The sequence below is a fragment of the Cydia fagiglandana genome, chromosome 4 (genome assembly GCF_963556715.1).
Source record: "Cydia fagiglandana chromosome 4, ilCydFagi1.1, whole genome shotgun sequence".
Lineage (NCBI taxonomy): Eukaryota > Metazoa > Arthropoda > Insecta > Lepidoptera > Tortricidae > Cydia > Cydia fagiglandana.
Window position 1 is genome coordinate 21167421 of NC_085935.1, and position 19077 is coordinate 21186497.

The window sequence follows — 19077 nt, forward strand, 5'->3', positions numbered from 1 at the left end:
AGTCAGTGTTTTCTTGTGTTTATGCATCATGCGCGCATGCAGCACGTATCAACATCATAAATATACCGCCTTTTTACAACGGAGTAAGGTTTAAAGTGAATAGTGAATCTTTGACGTCTGTACACATGCGCATGCGTTGTTTACAAACTGTTATCTGATCGTATGACGCAGTTAGTGCGTCCGGTGCAATAGTTATTTTAGATATTTAGCATTATGAGTAAGTATATATATGTAAACTTTGTTTTTGCAGTGCTACTAACTAAACTAAATCGATCTTAACCCTTCACACACATCACAATTAGGTCACATTTACAATTAGGTATTAGTTATATGGAAAAAATGACCAGCCTGTAACATCGTTCATCTTTTTGTACTTGTTTCTTATATGCAGATCTTTTAGGACTTTTAGGAGGCGGTGAGGCTTTGGTAGAATTAAATTAACTTTATATATTATACAGTCCTTTCTTCAGATATTGACTGACGAGACATAAAAGCCTAAATCACTGAAGATACTACTCTGAAGTTATTCAGCATACATGGTGTTTTTTCATATTGTCTTACTCGGTAACTTTTAATGTGAGGCTAAGTTAAAATAAGAGGCTAACATCGAAATCACAAAAAAGTGTTGATCCAATGCCGAGGTTTTCTATAAAATAACCCAATATTTTTTACTATTTTAAATTGCTGATCCTATAAAGATACTCACTGAGATTTTATAACTCAATCGGCACGTTAATTTTGGCCACATGTGCTGATAATTTAATAACAGTCGAATGAATGTTATCGGTCTAAAACAGGCCCAAGGGGCGTACGCACACGTACCGGACAAGGATAACGAAGTAAACACGCTAATTTGACGAATAGGAACACGGTAATTGCTTACACGTGCCAGCGGCGAAATAAACATAATTTGCTGTTTTTGTTATGTCTGGTAAAAAGGAACAATTGTAAAAAAAAACATAATTTTAACTTTTTCCTAGATTGCCGGAAAAGGTTTATGTTTTCCGAGCATATACATATACAGTCAGCAGCAGAAGTTGCTACGCGGGTCAGTTGTTCAAAATAATCTCGACGCGACTTTATTGTTAAGGGAATAAGAGCGTGTCAAGGTAATAATAAATAAAATATGGTTGAAGCCTTTTGTATTGAAGCCGAAAAAACTCTGTTCCAATTGAAAATGGTTTAAATTACATTGAAGCAAATTTTGTACTTCGGGTAGGACCGTGGGCCTTACGAGGATATAGTTTATAGTTAATAAACTATATCCGATACCGTTACATAAGTACCCATGAGGTGTAAAAAATCCTTCATTTCAAACGTTGTCGAGATGTCTGTAATATCAGGCGTGGCTCACTCCGTGATTTCGTCGCTTTGCTACAGGTAGCTAAAAGTACATCCGTTCCACCCCAATTTTGGGGAAAGCCATAACCCGCGCGTGGCGTTGTCGCCTCCTAGCGGCCATATCTGTGCTGATCGTAACAGACGTGTTTTGTTAGAAAGCGAGTCTTCTGTACCTAGTACTATTATTTATTCTGTGGTAATATTTTAAGCATACGCTCTATATAAAGGCTATTTGTATTCTACTCGTAATTCTGAAATGAAATGACCAAAACTCAAAAAAAATAGAATGTCATTGTTATAAGCATGTCTTATACAATGCCTTCTACGTACATTAATAGGTATTTTTTGTATTTAGTAAAGAGTAAACAACTCGAGTAGCACAAAGGCTGGTGACGCTCGCCGGTGATTATTATTTTAGTTCTTACAATTCTTGTCCCTTACCACACCATTGCTTTACAAGACCAGTATGAGGTTGAGCTCTGAGCAGGGGTGGTTCACTCCGCGATTTCGTCGCGTCGCTACAAGTACATGCGGCCCACACCAATGTGGGTGTCTAGCCATAGTAATTGCCGCGCACCGCTACGGAACGGACGCCTGCTCGCGCTTGCGCCACCTTGCGGTCATATCAGTCGTAATAGACGCGTTTTGTTAGAGAGCGAACCTCAAGTGAACCTTCTATTGTACTTACTATTACTATTTATTTTGTGCTCTGTATACGTATAGAGCGGATCTTGAGGTTGTATTCCCACTGGTTTGCCTTAACATAGAGCGCTGCCGATAGGAATATCGTTAAAGTAAACGCTTGTTTCATTATTTTACGCAGATCTATTGTCTCGTTGAAAAAAACACCTGGATCCGTATTTGCACTTTTGATACCTGTTCTTGATTTGAAATACTTTCAGTGCATCTTGCTCTCACCAACACACAAGTCATGAGATGTCATATAATTATCAAATCAAGTTGAGATATTTGAAGTTTGAATGCTTGCTGTTATTACGCCGCAAATGGTAGAGATCTTCGCTTCATTTTAAAATCCATGTTCAAATTTTGTGTACAATTTGTTAGGTACCAAAATTTATACCAAGGTAACCAAAACCGTAAAATTGCTATAAATTAAATGACAGTGTTTTAGGATCATTGATAATTTGAAATTTTAATTCGAAGGTCCAATTCGAGTTCGCAATCTGTCAGGTTTTCTACTATAATGAGAGTTGTTGTAGAGACGTGCGTGTCGGTGGGTCTGCCATCCCGTGACCTGATCAAGGGGCCGATTTTTGAATTTCGACCACTCGATTTCCTGTATTTCGTTGAGACTGTGCCCAGCAGTGGGACGTATATACGGTATATAGGCTGAATTATTAGTTAGAAATTTGATAAGTTTGTTCTAATAAAACTTTGAAATTTAATTATTTAGGCTGGATACATACCTAGTTATCCATGCCGTAATTGGCAACGGCGACCCTAGCTAATTATGCCTATGTAGCGTACTGTGGAGTACCACAGTAGATTATATCTTGTATCGGTTATGTTATTTACTAATTGAAGTATGGCGTGATATAATCCATAAATTAATTACTCGACCCGCGATAACTTTTTGCCTATAGGAAGTTCATGACACCACATTAGTCACGATAAGAGGGGCCAGGCTAATGTGTTCAGCTTAGTTGTCAGGTTAAACTGTTGCTTTTCAGTGCAAACATCTAAAATTAAATTCATAATTATGAGATATTTGACATTACTACACTTCGTCATTGCTTGTGCCAAACAGACTGCCGTATTCGAACTTCAAGATATTCACAAGAGACGAGACGTACTAGATCCATTCTCTATACGTTATAGTTTAGATATCAACTAGTTCTCTTTTGCAGCGCAATTCGGTCAACCAATGTCACTTTTACGTTAGATAAAGTACTTAAAATATCTATTAGATGTGAATTGGATCTCTAAGTCATATCCTGTGGAAATCGTTCAAGAGTATCTCCAGAATCGCGCAAATGTCAAATTTGACAGGTTATATCTTTAACATATCGTTATCGTATCTTGGTGATGTCTAAAAGATATCTAATAGATATCTATTTCAAAATCCGAATCGGGCCCAGAGTGAGCTTGGCCCAATTCTAACGAACTCAAATAATGTAGTAAAGAAATGACGTTAAAATATGCAAACTGCCTTTGTGCAAAAACCAGATAGAACCAGCACTTGAACAATAGAAAAAACGTTTGAAGGTCGCGTCGGTCCGGAAATTCCGCAGGCGTTCATTCCACAGTTCAGCTGTGCGAGGTAGGAAGTTTCTGGAGAAACGCACAGTTGAGGACTGCCAACCATTTAAAGTATTCTAAAGCTCTGGTTTCCTAGGATAGCGGTGCCGTATATAGCGGCCGTCTCCATACAACTAATACTACTCATCCAGAATAAAATCTTATAAATATCCGTATTATTTTGTATGGAGACGGCCGCTGAATGACGGCACCGCTATCCTAGGAAAACCGAACTTAAATTGAGAAGATGGAAATGCTATCGCGTAGAGCGACGGCGAAAAGAAGCGACAGGATCTTTTTTATTTACGCCCCAAACATTCAAATTTAAGATATATCTATTTCAAGAAATACACAAACAATAAAAGCAGTATGTTGATCCCCTCACTAGGCACAGTCTGTATCGTGGGAATTTTATAGAACCTAATACTGTTGCGGCTATTATTTTAACAGAATATAATTATAATATCAATGACTTCTGTGTTTAAATTATATTTTGCACATGTAAGTACGTTCGTATTTGTGTGTGTGGTAAATTTTACTCAATCGGTCCAGTGGTTTGGAGCAAAAACAGACAGACTGACAAAAGAGTAATCGTATAAGGGTTCCATTTTTCCCTTTCGAGGTACGGAACCCTAAAAATAATGCGCCGTGTAAATACAGAGATGTAATTTCCAGAAATCTTCAACTATAACCGTAAGCAATGTGTATAGTATTCGGGTCCTGCTCCTAACGTCACCAGCGCGGTCATGATGGTCTTTTTGTCTACCTGACATCATGATAATAACAGGTCCCGTCTCTTTCAATCGCGTGGTGAGAAAAAGTGACGCTCACTTTATCACGTGGATAACGCCATCCACCATACGCCTTCTGTTGTTTTGTTTTACAAGTTATTTGTGTTTTTGCACTCATCACATCCTCTCCACATTGCAACAACAGTAAACAGCTTAGACAATCAAGTAATAATAAACTTTCTGTCCATGACATAAGACTGAAAATTGTGTTAACACGGAAGTTATATAAAGTGCAATCATAATCGTTATCGTAATCTCTTTGATAGATAAAGGGTAAAGTGACACTCGTGGTGGCGAGTAATAAGGACAAATAGTAATTGCACTACGGCTCGATTCGGAAAATGAATTAGATTTCTACTAGACTTCAACAAGTCACGATATGGATAATTTAAAGATATTTGTAAGATATATATGTCAAATTTGACGTTTCCGCGATTCTGGAGGTCCCCTTGAACGATTTCGACAAGTTATGACTTAGATATCCATCCAAGTCACATCTAGTCGATATCTAATGTAGATCTAGTTGATCTCTAGATCGTCTCTAGATCTTGTGATTATCTCGAAATCCGAATACAGGCATTAGTTTTGATGCGCAATGGTGTTTACAGTAGGTACACTATATTAGGTATGGTTCTACTAGAGATATACATATATAACTTCGTATAAGATAAATAAAGTCTAAGAAAAAAACGTGCCTCGGATGTGGAGAAAAAGTCATTCTCGAATAGATGGCGCCATTATAATTTATACCTTTGGCCTATTGTCGGCTAGATGGCGTTGACGACACCGTTTGATATTCAACAATTTTAACACATATCAGTGAAAGATCATGGGTCAGTATGGAACAATAAAAAATAAAAATAATTTATCCGTAAACATATTTTGATTAATTTATACATTTTCAATTTTATTTTAAGTTTTAATCGTGTGTCGATAGATGGCAGTAAATGTACCGTGACTACAAAATTGACAATGACAAAATTGACAGGACAAAATTGACAATGACAGGGCGGGATTAAAGACAATACGTGCCTATGTCAAAAATTTAAAGGGTCATTTATGTACTGTAAAACATTGTATAAATAATACACGTGCAAAAAGCAGTTATATTGTAATTAGAGATGCAACGGATAGGTGTTTGGCCGGATACCGGATACCGGATATTCGGCCTAAACACCGGCCGGATATCCGGTATCCGACCGCCGAATATTCGGCCAGCGAAACTATACCTACATTTCGGTTTTTCAGGTGCGCATTCTGCAGAATTTGACCCGTTTCGCGCGGACTCATTTCTAGAGGTACCTACGAAATGAGTGCGCGTGCAAGTCAGTGGAATGATTAAATTGTTTTAAAATAATAAACAAGTACGATTATGACCGTGTCTATTTCTTAAATCCAATTGGTTTACTCCGAAATCAAGCAATGTTACTATCCGGTATCCGGCCGGATAGTAGGTCACTATCCAGTATCCGGCCGGATAGTAAAATAATGGCCGGATAGGCCGGATACCGGATAGTAACCGGATATCCGGTGCATCTCTAATTGTAATCTACTATTTTCTGCTGACAATGACCTTGGTAAAAAATTAATGTTTCTTGTGATGATATATGACATTAATGACTTACAATTTCTTTTTATCTTTTTTTTGGCTACATGACAAGTTTTTATTAACAGAGTACAAACATAACAAATGTCTGGAATCAAGTTCAATATACAGTAATGGAAACAGCATAAATATTTTTTGATAAATTATTCATTTTGAACAAGAGAATTTGCGTTTGAGTCACGTAGAGTTGAATAAACATATAAGTGAAGGAAAGAAACCTGATACACCACCTGATAAATGCAGCAGTATTCTACCGAATTTTATTTTAATGTACCTAAATGCATTTAATCTGATGGCTAACTGGTACTGCTAACTGAAATACTTTTTTAATATTACTATTACTGATTTTTATTTTGGTGACTTTTTTTGTTATAGTACCTACTTAAACTTTTGGACAAAAGAGTAACGCAAAAAAAGGTTTAATTAGCTAATTAAACTAGGTACTTAGTTTAAAATTACTGAGGTGCTGCAATCCAGTAATTAAAACTTTTTTATGCGTTCCTCTAAAGCCCATGAGTTTATTTCAATAAAATTTAAGTGGATTAAATACAAAATCCCAACTTCAGACAAAAAATTATGTAATCATCCGTTGAATCAGGAAGGTAGCAAACTTTTTCATAATTCAGTGGAAGTGGAAGAAAAGAGCGTAATCCAATCTTAAAGGCCGACAACGCGCTTGCAACCCTTCTGGTGTTGGGGGTGTCCATGGGCGGCGGTAATCGCTTACCATCAGGTGATCCGTCTGCTCGTTTGCCTCCTATTTCATAAAAAATAGTGGTTTTGGGGCAAACGGTGAAATTATGCTTACTATGTTCAGAATAAAGAAATACCTGTACCTATATACACCAAATTTTATCAAAATCTGCACGGTGCTATTCCACATATCCAATTTATTTGCCCAATGTATTGCGTCTTACATTTTGCATTGATGAGAGAGTGAGACGCACTGAGATTGGACAGGTGGAATACCGCCCTAATATAGGTAACTACTCCGCTCCGTTCTTTAGTCCTTTTAATAAAACATTGATTTCGCGCAAGTAGCGCCGTTCTAAGCCTAGCGGCTGCTACAGGCACGAATGAGTGTAATAAGTATATCGTTGTTTTAGTGGTGCCACTGCTCACTACTAGATGGCGCTGTTATAAAAAATTACGTGCAGCGCTTTAGGTTATGTTTACGAACTCTAAAGTTATAAATTATAATCCCACCAAAAACATTCTGTAAAAAACTAGCCAAGTCTCGATGGAGCTGCTTGTTTATCTCTAAAAAGTAATGAAACCTAGACAAAGTCGTGCCAAGTCTAAGGTTCCTTACTGCGATTTCTTTATTATTATAGTTAATGTTGTGTGACTTGGCCGTTGAAGGGTACACAAGGGTACAAAACCAGGTGCTCCATGACACCATTGCACCAATCTGTCGCCAGAACCGCTACCCATTGACGATGGAAAATTGCCACTTGGAAAACGTTGATGGTGCAATGGTGTCATGGAGCACCTGGTTTTGTACCCTTGTGTACCCTTCAACGGCCAAGTCACACAACATTAACTATAATAATAAAGAAATCGCAGTAAGGAACCTTAGACTTGGCACGACTTTGTCTAGATTTCATTACTTTTTAGAGATAAACAAGCAGCTCCATCGAGACTTGGCTAGTTTTTTACAGAATGTTTTTGGTGGGATTTCACTTCTTTTTGTAGAAACGTGGGCATATTGATTTATTTTATTAGATTTTCTTATTTAACACATTTTTTTCTTTTTAGGAGTAGTTTTTTTATTATTACAAATCTTTCTTTTCTTTTTTTCCGGTTCTGATTCTTGTACAGTAGCAACAGTTTTTCGTATTGCCCATTCATTAAATCTAATAATTAAATAATATTCAGTAATCCGTCACTAATCATCATATAATGACTTGGCAATCGCACATAATGCTTTACTCGTACCGTACTCGTAAATATGTGTAATGCTCAAACTGCAATTAGCGATAGCGTTATGTTCAATTAGAATTATTTTTAATAGGTGACGATGATCCTTTTGTCATTATGCAGCCGTGCGATGGCCAAGTCATTATACGTATTACAAATTAAAGATATCTTATTGATACGGTTTTAACACCCCCTGGCACTGATTAAAATAACCGACTTGGTTTCACATTACATCTCAAAACTTTTTTGTAGTAAAAGCGTTGCGAGACTTGCACCTTTTTACATGTAATGTTTTTGATGGGATCTCATCTCTTTTTGTAGGCAGTCCTTCTTTTCGGGTACTCATACCCATACTATGTGTACACATATCATAACTAAACATATCCTCATTCATACTCACATCGTACATCGTAGTGTACCTTTACTTTACTTTACTATTTGTAGGAACTGCAACAGTAACTTTGTAATATCATATATTTATATGGGATTACAAACTTACTTATGCAGTTCTTAGATCTTTAAAACGTGACTGATATTGCAATATTTTTAGGTTTTCCCTTTATGTGGCCATTAAACCCTAACTCTGTACCAAATTTCAGCTCTCTGAGTTTATGGGAAGTACTAGTTCTATTCTGATGATCATGAGTGAGTTTCATAAATGCGAAACTTTGCTTTCGCTTAACTTCGGAACTAAATGACCTACCGACTTGAAATTTTGGATTTTAAGTATGTGATTATAGCTTACTGGATGACCAAAATTTCTGCGTTCTGGTCTTATCCAGAGGTTCTCAAATAGGGGCCTGAAAATGCGGCGAAATGGTTCCAGTAAAGGATGGTACGGCAGTGTTTGCTTCGCGCTCGACTTGGCGGGGGCACTGCCGTGCCCCCCGATCCAGGTACGTAGTCTTATTGGTAGGCCCTATTCATATTCATAATAATATGATATAATAAACATAAATTCGTAAGTTACCGGACTGAGTTGCTTACACAATAAAATATGAGTAAACAATACGAGTGGTGGAATACCTATTACGGAATGTTAGAAATATGTTACTTAGGTAAAGTATTTAAGCGGTGTGGGTCTTTCTTTACATTCGCTTCCGGCACTGTCTCGGGAGTGAGGAAAGAATTTTTGGATAGGTAAATCATATCCTTATAAGTTTCGATTGGAGACTTCTATCAACGATTGCCATCTTGGCTATGCCCCCATTGCCGGCTGAAGAGCTTGCCTCAATATAGTGCTTGGCGTGCTGTATAGCAAATACCTAATTATCTGTGTTTACTTACGCGTCAATGCTAGTGCGGTGCGGAGCGAGCAATGCTAGGCATAATGCAGCGGCAGCAGCGGCGTCCATCGCTCGTCCGCCGGCTTTGAGAGCACCCGTGCCGGCTGAAGAGCAAGCATCTGTTGCGCTTGACACGGAACTATGGGGCACCAACTGTATACATCACACTGTGTGTTGACTTACGCGTCAATGCTAGTGCGGTGCGGCGCGAGCAACGCTAGGCATAACGCAGCGGCGGCAGCGGCGTCCATCGCTCGTCCGCCGGCTTTGAGAGCGCCCGTGCCGGCTGAAGAGCAAGCCTCCGCTGCGCTTGACACAGAGCCGTGAGGCACCAACTGTATACAACACAAAATAAGCAATGAGTCTATATTATTGTGATCCATGATCTAACTCAGCACAGTCACACAGCACTAGAAATTTCACATACGTCACAGCCGTGGACAGAGCTGTGAAGCATCCAGCGATGAGGCGTGGAATGCCGCAGCTTCCCCCGCTACTGGCACCCAATTTTAGTGGGATATTTATAATATACACCAAGACAATAAGGAAGACAGGTACTACTCCTGTATGTAAGACATAGGTAATGCGAATACAGTACCTGGTAGTCACCATAGTATATCTGCGGAGCAGAGACATCACAGAGGCGTGGAGTGCCGCAGCTACCGCCGTTACTGGCACCCGCTTTTAGTGGGATATTTTCATACTATACTATACTATACTTAATATACTTATATAGGGCTATCGTCACAGCCGCGGGCAGAACCGCGAAGCATCCAGCGATGAGGCGTGGAATGCCGCAGCTTCCCTTGCTACTGGCACCCAATTTTAGTGGGATATATTCATAATATACACCGAGACGGTAAGGAAGACAGGTATTATACCTACTCCTCTATGTAAGACACAGGTAACGCAAATACAGTACCTGGTAGTCGCCATGGTATATCTGCGTGAGCAGGGCTATAGTCACAGCCGCGGACAGAACCGCGAAGCATCCAGCGATGAGGCGTGGAATGCCGCAGCTTCCCTCGCTACTGGCACCCAATTTTAGTGGGATATATTCATAATATACACCGAGACGGTAAGGAAGACTATACCTACTCCTCTATGTAAGACACAGGTAACGCAAATACAGTACCTGGTAGTCGCCATAGTATATCTGCGTGAGCAGGGCTATAGTCACAGCCGCGGACAGGGCAGCGAAGCATCCAGCGATGAGGCGTGGAGTGCCGCAGCTGCCGCCGCTACTGACGCCCGCTTTTAGTGGGATATCTTCGCGCAGTTCCACCACGCCTGTAATATTTACAACAAACATTAGAGGCAAAGAATAAATAATAGTAAAAATTCAGACTATAAAGTCCCATCTCCCATTAGTCTAAACCAATATAAAGATTTGCAGCAATGAAATACCATGCCTGCTTTGTTTACCTACTTATGGGTGGTATTCCACCTGTTCAATTTCTTTATCCAATGTCAGTGCGTCTCACTCTCTCATTAAAGCAAAACATGAGCCGTAATACACATTGGACAACGAAATTGGATAGGTGGAATAGCAGTTATTACTATGTCAACGTCACGATTTGACGTTGATCGGCCTAGCGCATGTTTTCAAGCTCAAGAAACCTTAGTAGTTAAAGTGGGCGGTTACAGTCAGCCTTACAAGTAGCAGGCTTAATGTTCCGACTGGTAAATTAACTGTTATGCTACGTTAGTACGCAGCTTAATACGTACGTAAGGGTGAAAATTATGAACGCAAAAGAACATGGTTTGATATAAATGCCCGTTGCTTTGCCTCTCTTTTGGATAAAATTCAACTTTCTCATCGGTTCTTAAATTATAAAGCGCCGAGCCTTTACAAGCTGTTGTGGTGAAAAAAAAACTTCCCACAATTCATTTAAATAGGTATGTTAAATAAAACAGAGTCTGTGCGGAAGGAGAAGAGTCGTAGTTTGTATTGGTTCCCATACATTCCACGACTCTTCTCTTTCCGCATAGACTCTATGTCTATGTAAAAATTTTGGCTGACTTCAGGAGTCGCATAGACATCAAATACGTATTTCTCAGAAGCGCATGGAATAATATTTTTTTCACCACACCAGCTCGGAAAGGCTTACTTTACACTTCAAAAACTGATAGCAAAGTTGCATTTTATTCACATGTGAGGCAAAGTAATCAAATGCAAATTTTGAGTTGTTTTCTATGTTTGCTGGTAGAATTGTCATTTAAATGATGATTTTGGATGGTAAATATTTTAATAACATTCATTTGGATTTGATGTGGTTTGATTTTATTTTATATTTTACATTTAATATTTGCTTCGGGTTGGTGTGGTGAAAAATTTTGTGTTTCACTCGGGGGCAAATTTTGTTTAACCCTGGTGCTTTGAAACCCTCGCAACGCTCAAGATTCCATTTTTCGAACCACTCGCTACGCTCGTGGTTCAATTTTGGAATCTATCGCTTGCTCGGGTATCAATATTAGCACGAGCGGTTAAACAGCAACTTTGCCCCCTTGTAAAACAAATAACTATTAAATCTTTGTTTATGTAATTCAAGCAGATTGCTGTAAACAGGCAAAGTCTCACTTCATATACCAAAACCGAATATTTCACCATCGGAAAGTAATTCCAGATTCGCAGTAGACATCAGCAAATCAGTGAAACTAATTTAGATTCGGCGCGGCCTGTTCCGGTTCCTGTGGTAAATCATCGCGGTAAAATCGCGGGATATCGCGTAGTGACGGGCAGCAATGAAATATAAAGTTACGTTTTTAAACGAATACTTATTAGTACTTGGGAATGTAATAATTATAGGCACCACAATCACTTAAACTAATTTGTGGTTAACGATGGGCTCCGTTAGCTCGTTGCGTTGGGTGGATGACATTCGGAAAATTGCGGGGCACTTTTGGATGAGACTAGCCCAGGACCGGGATAAGTGGCGTACACGAAGAGAGGCCTATGCTCAGCAGTGGGCGACTGAAAGCTAGAATGATGATGATGAATGAACGATGGGCCTAGAGAATATTTCCGTTGGCATGTTTGAATTTCTTGAAACAATGAAACAAATATGTACAAACAAATGTATTTGTCTATTTTAGTTTGGAATATTAATTGTCAATTTCGAGTAAAGTAGTTAAGACTATTATTGCTTTACTACTAATGCTTATTACTATTTGAGAGGAAACTACAGAGTTTGTAGTAGATGTTTAAAAGATAATTGCCATATTTTCGAAAATTTCGTGAATTTCAAATATTCCTAAGCACATATCCTCGCATAATTATTCCTATTTAGTAAATATTACCATCTGAGGAATATTTCGTGACGTAACGTCACTAATCGCGCGGATGTTTTGTGCAAGGCGTCGGTGTTTACATTATCGGAATGCGATGCGGGAAATGAGAGATTTTTATTAAGATAGTGGCCGGCGATGACGGAGTGGGATGGAGCGAGCTATCTGGATAATCTAGAAATTGTAAAGCTGCTTTGAACTATACTCTGTATCTTTAGGTATTTAAATAATAGTAAACAAAATCTACCCTCAAATGGTTCTATAAGCCATTTGAGGGTAGATGAAAACATTATACGATCAAATAATGTAGGTTAAAGTCAGGTCGTTCAGTGACTGATCCAGGCTGTTTTGTATTTGGTTGGTTAAATAATAAATGTTATTGCTACCCGAAAATGTACAAATTGTTTGTTTACTTTTTTTAAATAGGAACCTAAAGATACAGACTTATAGTTACTTACTGGCTATTTAAAGGATAGTTAACTTCAAAGTTATTTGACTCGGATAATCATGAGGAAGATGATTTAGATGATATAGTCCGGCTACATATACCTAAGTAAATTACAGGTCCGCAGTAAAATGCGAAACATTTTTTGTGTATGATTCACGGCAAACTTAACTTATCCAAACACTGGTAACAGCATTAAGAAAATAAAATAGGTCCACGAGCCTGAAAGGCCACGCTTGAGACGTGAAAGTTATGAGATGGTCGTGAGGATTACCTGATGGTGGCGTGGTGTCTGTTGCATTCTGCATGCTGCTAGCGACGCCTTTTTCTGAAAAATGCATAATTATAATGTTGAGTATATGAATACAGTACAAACGAGCAGATGAATAGCCTGATGGTATGTGATTACCGCCGCATTTTGAGTGCGTTGTCGACATTTAAGATGGGAGTACGCTCTTTTCTTAAAGGTTGGAAATCGAAGAAGGTATCGGTCCAGAAATACCGTAGTTTAACATTAACATATTTACAGTATGATTAACATCGTTCTAATAAAAAAAAATCTTCTAAGGGAGAAAAGCTACCCACTAGCCTTAAGTGGCTGTTCGGACTTTCGATCCGAGCCGAGATTGACCGAGCGATCGCAAAGGGTGAGAGAAGCGTTTCTATGTCAGCCAAGCCACAAATGGTATCGTATTTTCACTGTTCTCCACTACAGTCGCATTTCTCAACCAATTCTCGTGAAATTTTGTGAGCAATTTCCATAATTGTGTTTGGATTTTGGATTGTGTTACACAAAAAACTGTTTGTTTTATTACAGAACCATGAGTTCGCGAGGTCTCCAGCTCCCATAGCAATTAAAAACTATTATTTTGTATAATTCAGTCCAGTGCAATCAGAACACGTACAAAAGTAAACGGTTCCGTTCCATTCTGCGCGTCTGTTGTATTAGTATGCGATTTAATTACGCCGCCTAATCGCGTTGGTTATTCAAACTGGCTTTACTTTAATTGAATTTATCAGCTTCTGGCACTGGCATCTGTGTTATTCATCAGCCTGTATTATTGTATTTCTAGTGGGATAAGTTTTGAGTTAGTTCAGACGACTCAACGGAGCCACGCCGTTTGGTCGCCTAAATTTTATTTGGTATTTAGTATTTGTAATACCGTAAAATGGGGTGAGTTGGGTGAAATTTGACTTTCAAACCTCGATAAAATTTTATTTTTACATGTGAAAACTGAATGGTGTTTATAATAAGTGGTTCGGACGTTTGTATTTTAGTTTGTATTTTATTTTGGGTAGTTCCATTTCATAACTTTGACGATAAAGAGGAAAAACCACCTCACCCCGTAGTGCCTCGTATTTGGGGTGAGAGGGTTTTTCATACAAAGGTGATTTTGGAAGATTGTTGGATCGATTTTTTTTATCATGCGTATTACTATAGCCCCATTTTAAATTGCAATACATTATTTTTGTAGCAGTAGCCTTAAAATCCCTTCTCACCCCCGTCTCAAACCTTCTCTCCCCATTCATACCCCAACTCGCCCCGCGAAACCCACTCACCCCGTTTTACGGTATGGGCCTTCTTGCCTGATTTAAAATATAAAAAAAAAACAAAAAAAATAGGTAAGTGTTTTACGGCAGATATTTTGAAACTATCGATTGTTATTCGGCGAAAAGTATTACAATATGATCTAACGTTGACTATGTAGTTTGGTTTGGTGGTTGGCCTTAAAATATGTTGACAAAGATTTTTACTGCGGCACATTGTTGCTTTTTGTTCTTTTTTTTGTGTTTGTGCATCAATAATAAAGGAGAATATTTTGAATATAATACAAAAAGTATTATATTTTAGTTTTTAATAGCAATAAAAGCAAGTACAATTTGCATGAATATTCTTAAAAAAAATACCCGTTTTCATTGCTCTTTAGTGTATAAACATTTATTAGGTCACTAACTGTCAAAGCAACGATTTCTTTACCTGCTCTAACAGTGCATTCCTAAACGTCTGCAACCCACGCAGTCACTTATTTCACACTCAAAAACACTAAAACTTTGCACACTTATCACTCACTACCATTCACGTTGCACTAAGAATGACAGCTATTATTTATTAGGTCGAAAGTATCGAAACTGTGATTTCTTAACAACTAGAGTAACTGTATTCTTAAGCAGCGCGTAAACACACACTTAACACTACTTATATATATAAGTACCACTCGGTATTTAACACTGCACTGTCTCAGCTATTCACTACAATATAAATAACAGCTAAGTTTCATTAATAACAGTGCCAATTCACTAAAGTTTGAATTAAGAACGCGCAGGTAGCGACGCGGCGCGCCGGTAACTGTCTGTTGTGATGCGCGAGAGTCGGTGACGTCATCGCACCGCGACCTCTGTCGAGAAATACGCGACTTGAGTAATTAGAGCTTGATTAAGTTTGGGTACGATAAGGGTTAGAAATTTGGGTGCGACAGGTGCGGTGTTTATAATGCAAGAGGGTCATATTACCTACGTAGATTTTGATAACGACAATTACATGTGTCCACCGGGGACGATTAAAAATAGTTTTATATCCCAAATGACAGTTAGATATTGCCTAATGTATTGATACAGTGTAAACCGAATTTATTGCGGAGCGATAAAGTAACGTTCCACGCCTATATTTCATTTTTTTAGCATTAGAAATAAGGTAAACAATCTTGACGTGTCTTTTAATTGAAAAACTCACTTGAAAAATAAGTTACGGCAAATATGTAACAATTACGAATCTAATACGATCATTTATATTCTTCTGCTTTTATAAGTAATCGTTTTTTATTTTTAAAAAGCGTTTTTATTTAAAATACATGTCAAGATCGCTTACCTTCTTGCAAGTTCTTTCTAATGCTAAAAAAACGAACTATAATTCTTGGCTTATTTTAACACAATTTATAAATATATTTTTGCACTGCACCCAATTTCGAGAATTACTGTTTTGCTCTATGATTGGATGCTACTCTACCAGTGCATTTTGCAATGTCTTTAAATACTCTCGTAGTCCGCAATTTATACTCATTTTTATTGTGAAATAAAGTTTAATAAATAATATCCTAAATGAGTCGCTATTCGGTAGTAGTTCACCACCGAAAATGATTTAGGTGGCTCTAGTGTTTTTAATTAAACACCACTTCAGAATTTGAATAGAAATTTAATAGGATTTTATGCGATTTAAAAGCGTTAATGTTCATTGTTGATACACTGAAAGCAGTAAACCTTTGATAAAATGCTAATAAGAATGTTATGCTATGTTGCGCAGTGTCTTAGAAAGTCCGTCTTGCTCCCACACAAGCGCACGAGTGAATACAATACGGGTGAATGAACGAAGCGCCGCGTGCGCAAGTGACGTCATCGCCGGCGTAGCGAGACTGAGGGCCTACCGCGAACCACGTTCGACGTGTTGCCTCTCTGTCGCACTTGTAAATTCGTACGTAAGTGTGACAGGGAGGCAAGACGTCGAAAGTGGTTCGCAGTAAGCGCTCTGACTGACCGCTGCGTTACGCTTGCGATGTATTCCAGAGCGGCTACCGCGAAAACCGAAATTCACAAATTGCGGGGATCTTTCTCTTCTACTCCAATGAAGGCGTAATTAGAGTGACAGAGAAAAATCCCCGCAATTTGCGAACTTCGATTGTTGCGGTTATAGCTCAGCCTTAAGGGCTCATTTCGACGCGCGACGGTGCGAGAACTCGCATGTGAGTTTCATTACATTGCGTTTTTGAATCGGTCGGCTGAATTGATGTAACCTCAATAGTCCGCAATGTAACTAAAATCGTACCTATACGAGTTCCCGTTTCGTCTAAATGAGCCCTAACCCAACGAAGGGTTTAATGCCGATGGCTTTATTTATTTCGAATCTGTGCTTATTGAATATCGCCGCTTTACGAGCCGAAATCGGGCACTCTTCAAATTTGCAGTAAAATCTATTGCTCGAATATGCAAGAGTGAACTAAATTTCGTTTTTCGTGTTTCGTGGTAGGCCTTCTGGCCGAGTAACTAGGCTTGCAATATCGGACGGTTTCCAATTCCGGACTGATTTCCGATATTCGGTCCCAATTCCGGAATTCCGGAACTGGTTCCGGAATTAGGGTTAATCATATTTTTATTCGATTTTTTAATAAAAAGCTACAAAAAATGTGAAATTCTGATACTTTACGTTTATTAAAGACAGTATTGTTTTGGTGGAATTTAATTAGAAGTACTATTAATTGAAAAATATTAATCAATTGAGTCAATTTTATTCACTTCAATGATACGGCGTATTTATTTGGGGAAATTACGACTGCTGTCAAACCATTTGATGGCTAATTTTATAGTGTCTAAATATAACGGATTCGAAGCCTACCTAGGGGCTCTCTGTTTACGAAGATCAAGGTCCCGATGGGGATTCTGATCTCGGAAAGGGCATTGTTTGTGTTAAGTAACCTATAAATAACGATTAATTGTTGCCGAGTTAAAGATGTTTTTTATGTATGAAAGTACCTATTCAGCTATACCTATTACATACTGAACCTTTAAGTATATAAACAAACGTTACGCTTTCCAAGTTGGGTTTTTCCTTACTAGTTCCTAATTCAGAATTTAACGTGCTGCTACACGACAAAAGCCGAGATCATACATTGAGGAAGCTTCTTTCTGAATTGAGAATAAAATATCCAAAGGATTCTGGGCAAGTAAGGTAAACGGCCCCAAGTTCGTGTTAGTACGTTATTTCGTTAGTTTTTTTTCTGGCGCAAATAATAAGGAATTCAAATATCTTTTATTCAAATTATACATATGAAAAAAATCTGTATTATTTAATCTCTTCAATAAAATGATAACCAATATTTTAGTGATTAAACTAAGAGTAATACGACGGTCGAAACTGTTAGACGGCCGCGAATAGCTGTGTTGTATGCGTGCACTTTTTTTAGGCGTAAGGTGCGCGCTCTCACTTGTTAAGCTTATAGGAAGGAAAAGCTAAACCCATTCGAATAAAAGTTTTTGGGAGTGTTTCTGTGGGTTCCTTAGTAATTGATTTGATAAGAAAAGAGATTGAATATATGCATAGAAATAACTTAAAATTGCAATAAATCGACTCACGAAATAGCGGTCATTTTATCTTTCGTGTGTCTCCTATTTCGTGCCACTAACGAATCAAGGATTTTCTAGATACATTTTGAGTGCTTGTTTTTAAATATAACAACAAAGATAATTAAAAAAAAAAATTAGAAAACAATTAATGTATTTCATGAAGTTTCGTATGAGCGAAATTCGGTATATGTTTTTTTCACTAGAATTCTCATAAAACCAGTTTGAATGTGACCCGAGTTAAAAAATTTAAGGTATGTTCCACGTATATTCTCATACGAGTATTAACTACTAGCACAATTTTATTTATTATTGAAATTTGATTTATTTTCTTGTATGTTTATTTTTAATGTATAAGATAGTACTTAAATTATTTTTTGTAAATAATTTTTATTTTTAATAATTTTTAATTTTTTTTAATTTTTTATTTTTATTTATTTAAATTAAATAGTTTGACTTTTAATCAAGTATTAAAGTACCCATATGGTTTACCTAAGTCTTAATTCAACCATTAAAGTCGAGGAGTACAAAAAACTTTAAGCTAGCTCTCAATTTAACTTTTTTTTAATTATTATTATTAATTTGACCTTACAATTATTCGTAAGTAGGTAAGACCGTTAAATATTTAAAATGATTATCAGCAAATTATCAATTTATCACCAATTACTCTAAGAAAACTTTATGCCGAAACAGGGGACACGAATTCACGAATTTAGGAGCTGACCTAAATTTGTATCACGAAATGGGAGCCAAATAAGAGGTTCACGAAAAAATTCATATAAAAAAAAGTTTCAACTAAAACCCTACAGTTTATACATTAAATTATTAACAAAGAACTAATATAACATATTCAAAAGCTTTCAAGGTATTGATATGCTTAGTAATATTTAAAAAAATACACAAACTCTCAACTCACTCCCAAGAGCCTTAACCTGCCGAAACAGGGGCCGTTTACCTTAAATGTATAGCTTTCCTTTAGCATGTATCAAAAGTAAATAATTCGATGGTTAAGTTCATGAAAATAATTAGGCA

General features: G+C 37.6%; 1 protein-coding gene across 2 annotated transcripts in view; it reads right to left on the minus strand.

Annotated features, from left to right (window-relative positions):
• The window catches only part of LOC134664046 (glutathione hydrolase 6-like), a 51047-nt gene extending 35774 nt beyond the window's left edge, over nucleotides 1-15273 (minus strand). The window contains exons 1-4 of one of the 2 annotated variants that reach the window (XM_063520614.1): nucleotides 14915-15273; nucleotides 13211-13264; nucleotides 10339-10493; nucleotides 9387-9538 (exon numbers count right to left, since the gene is read on the minus strand). In XM_063520614.1, coding sequence (XP_063376684.1) covers nucleotides 9387-9538; nucleotides 10339-10493; nucleotides 13211-13244 — 341 coding nt within the window. In that variant the 5' untranslated portion in view covers nucleotides 13245-13264; nucleotides 14915-15273. Of the gene's footprint in view, nucleotides 1-9204; nucleotides 9354-9386; nucleotides 9539-10338; nucleotides 10494-13210; nucleotides 13265-14914 lie in introns of those variants that run through there. The other variant, XM_063520616.1, reaches the window with a different exon arrangement.
• Between the last annotated feature and the right edge of the window lie 3804 nt (nucleotides 15274-19077).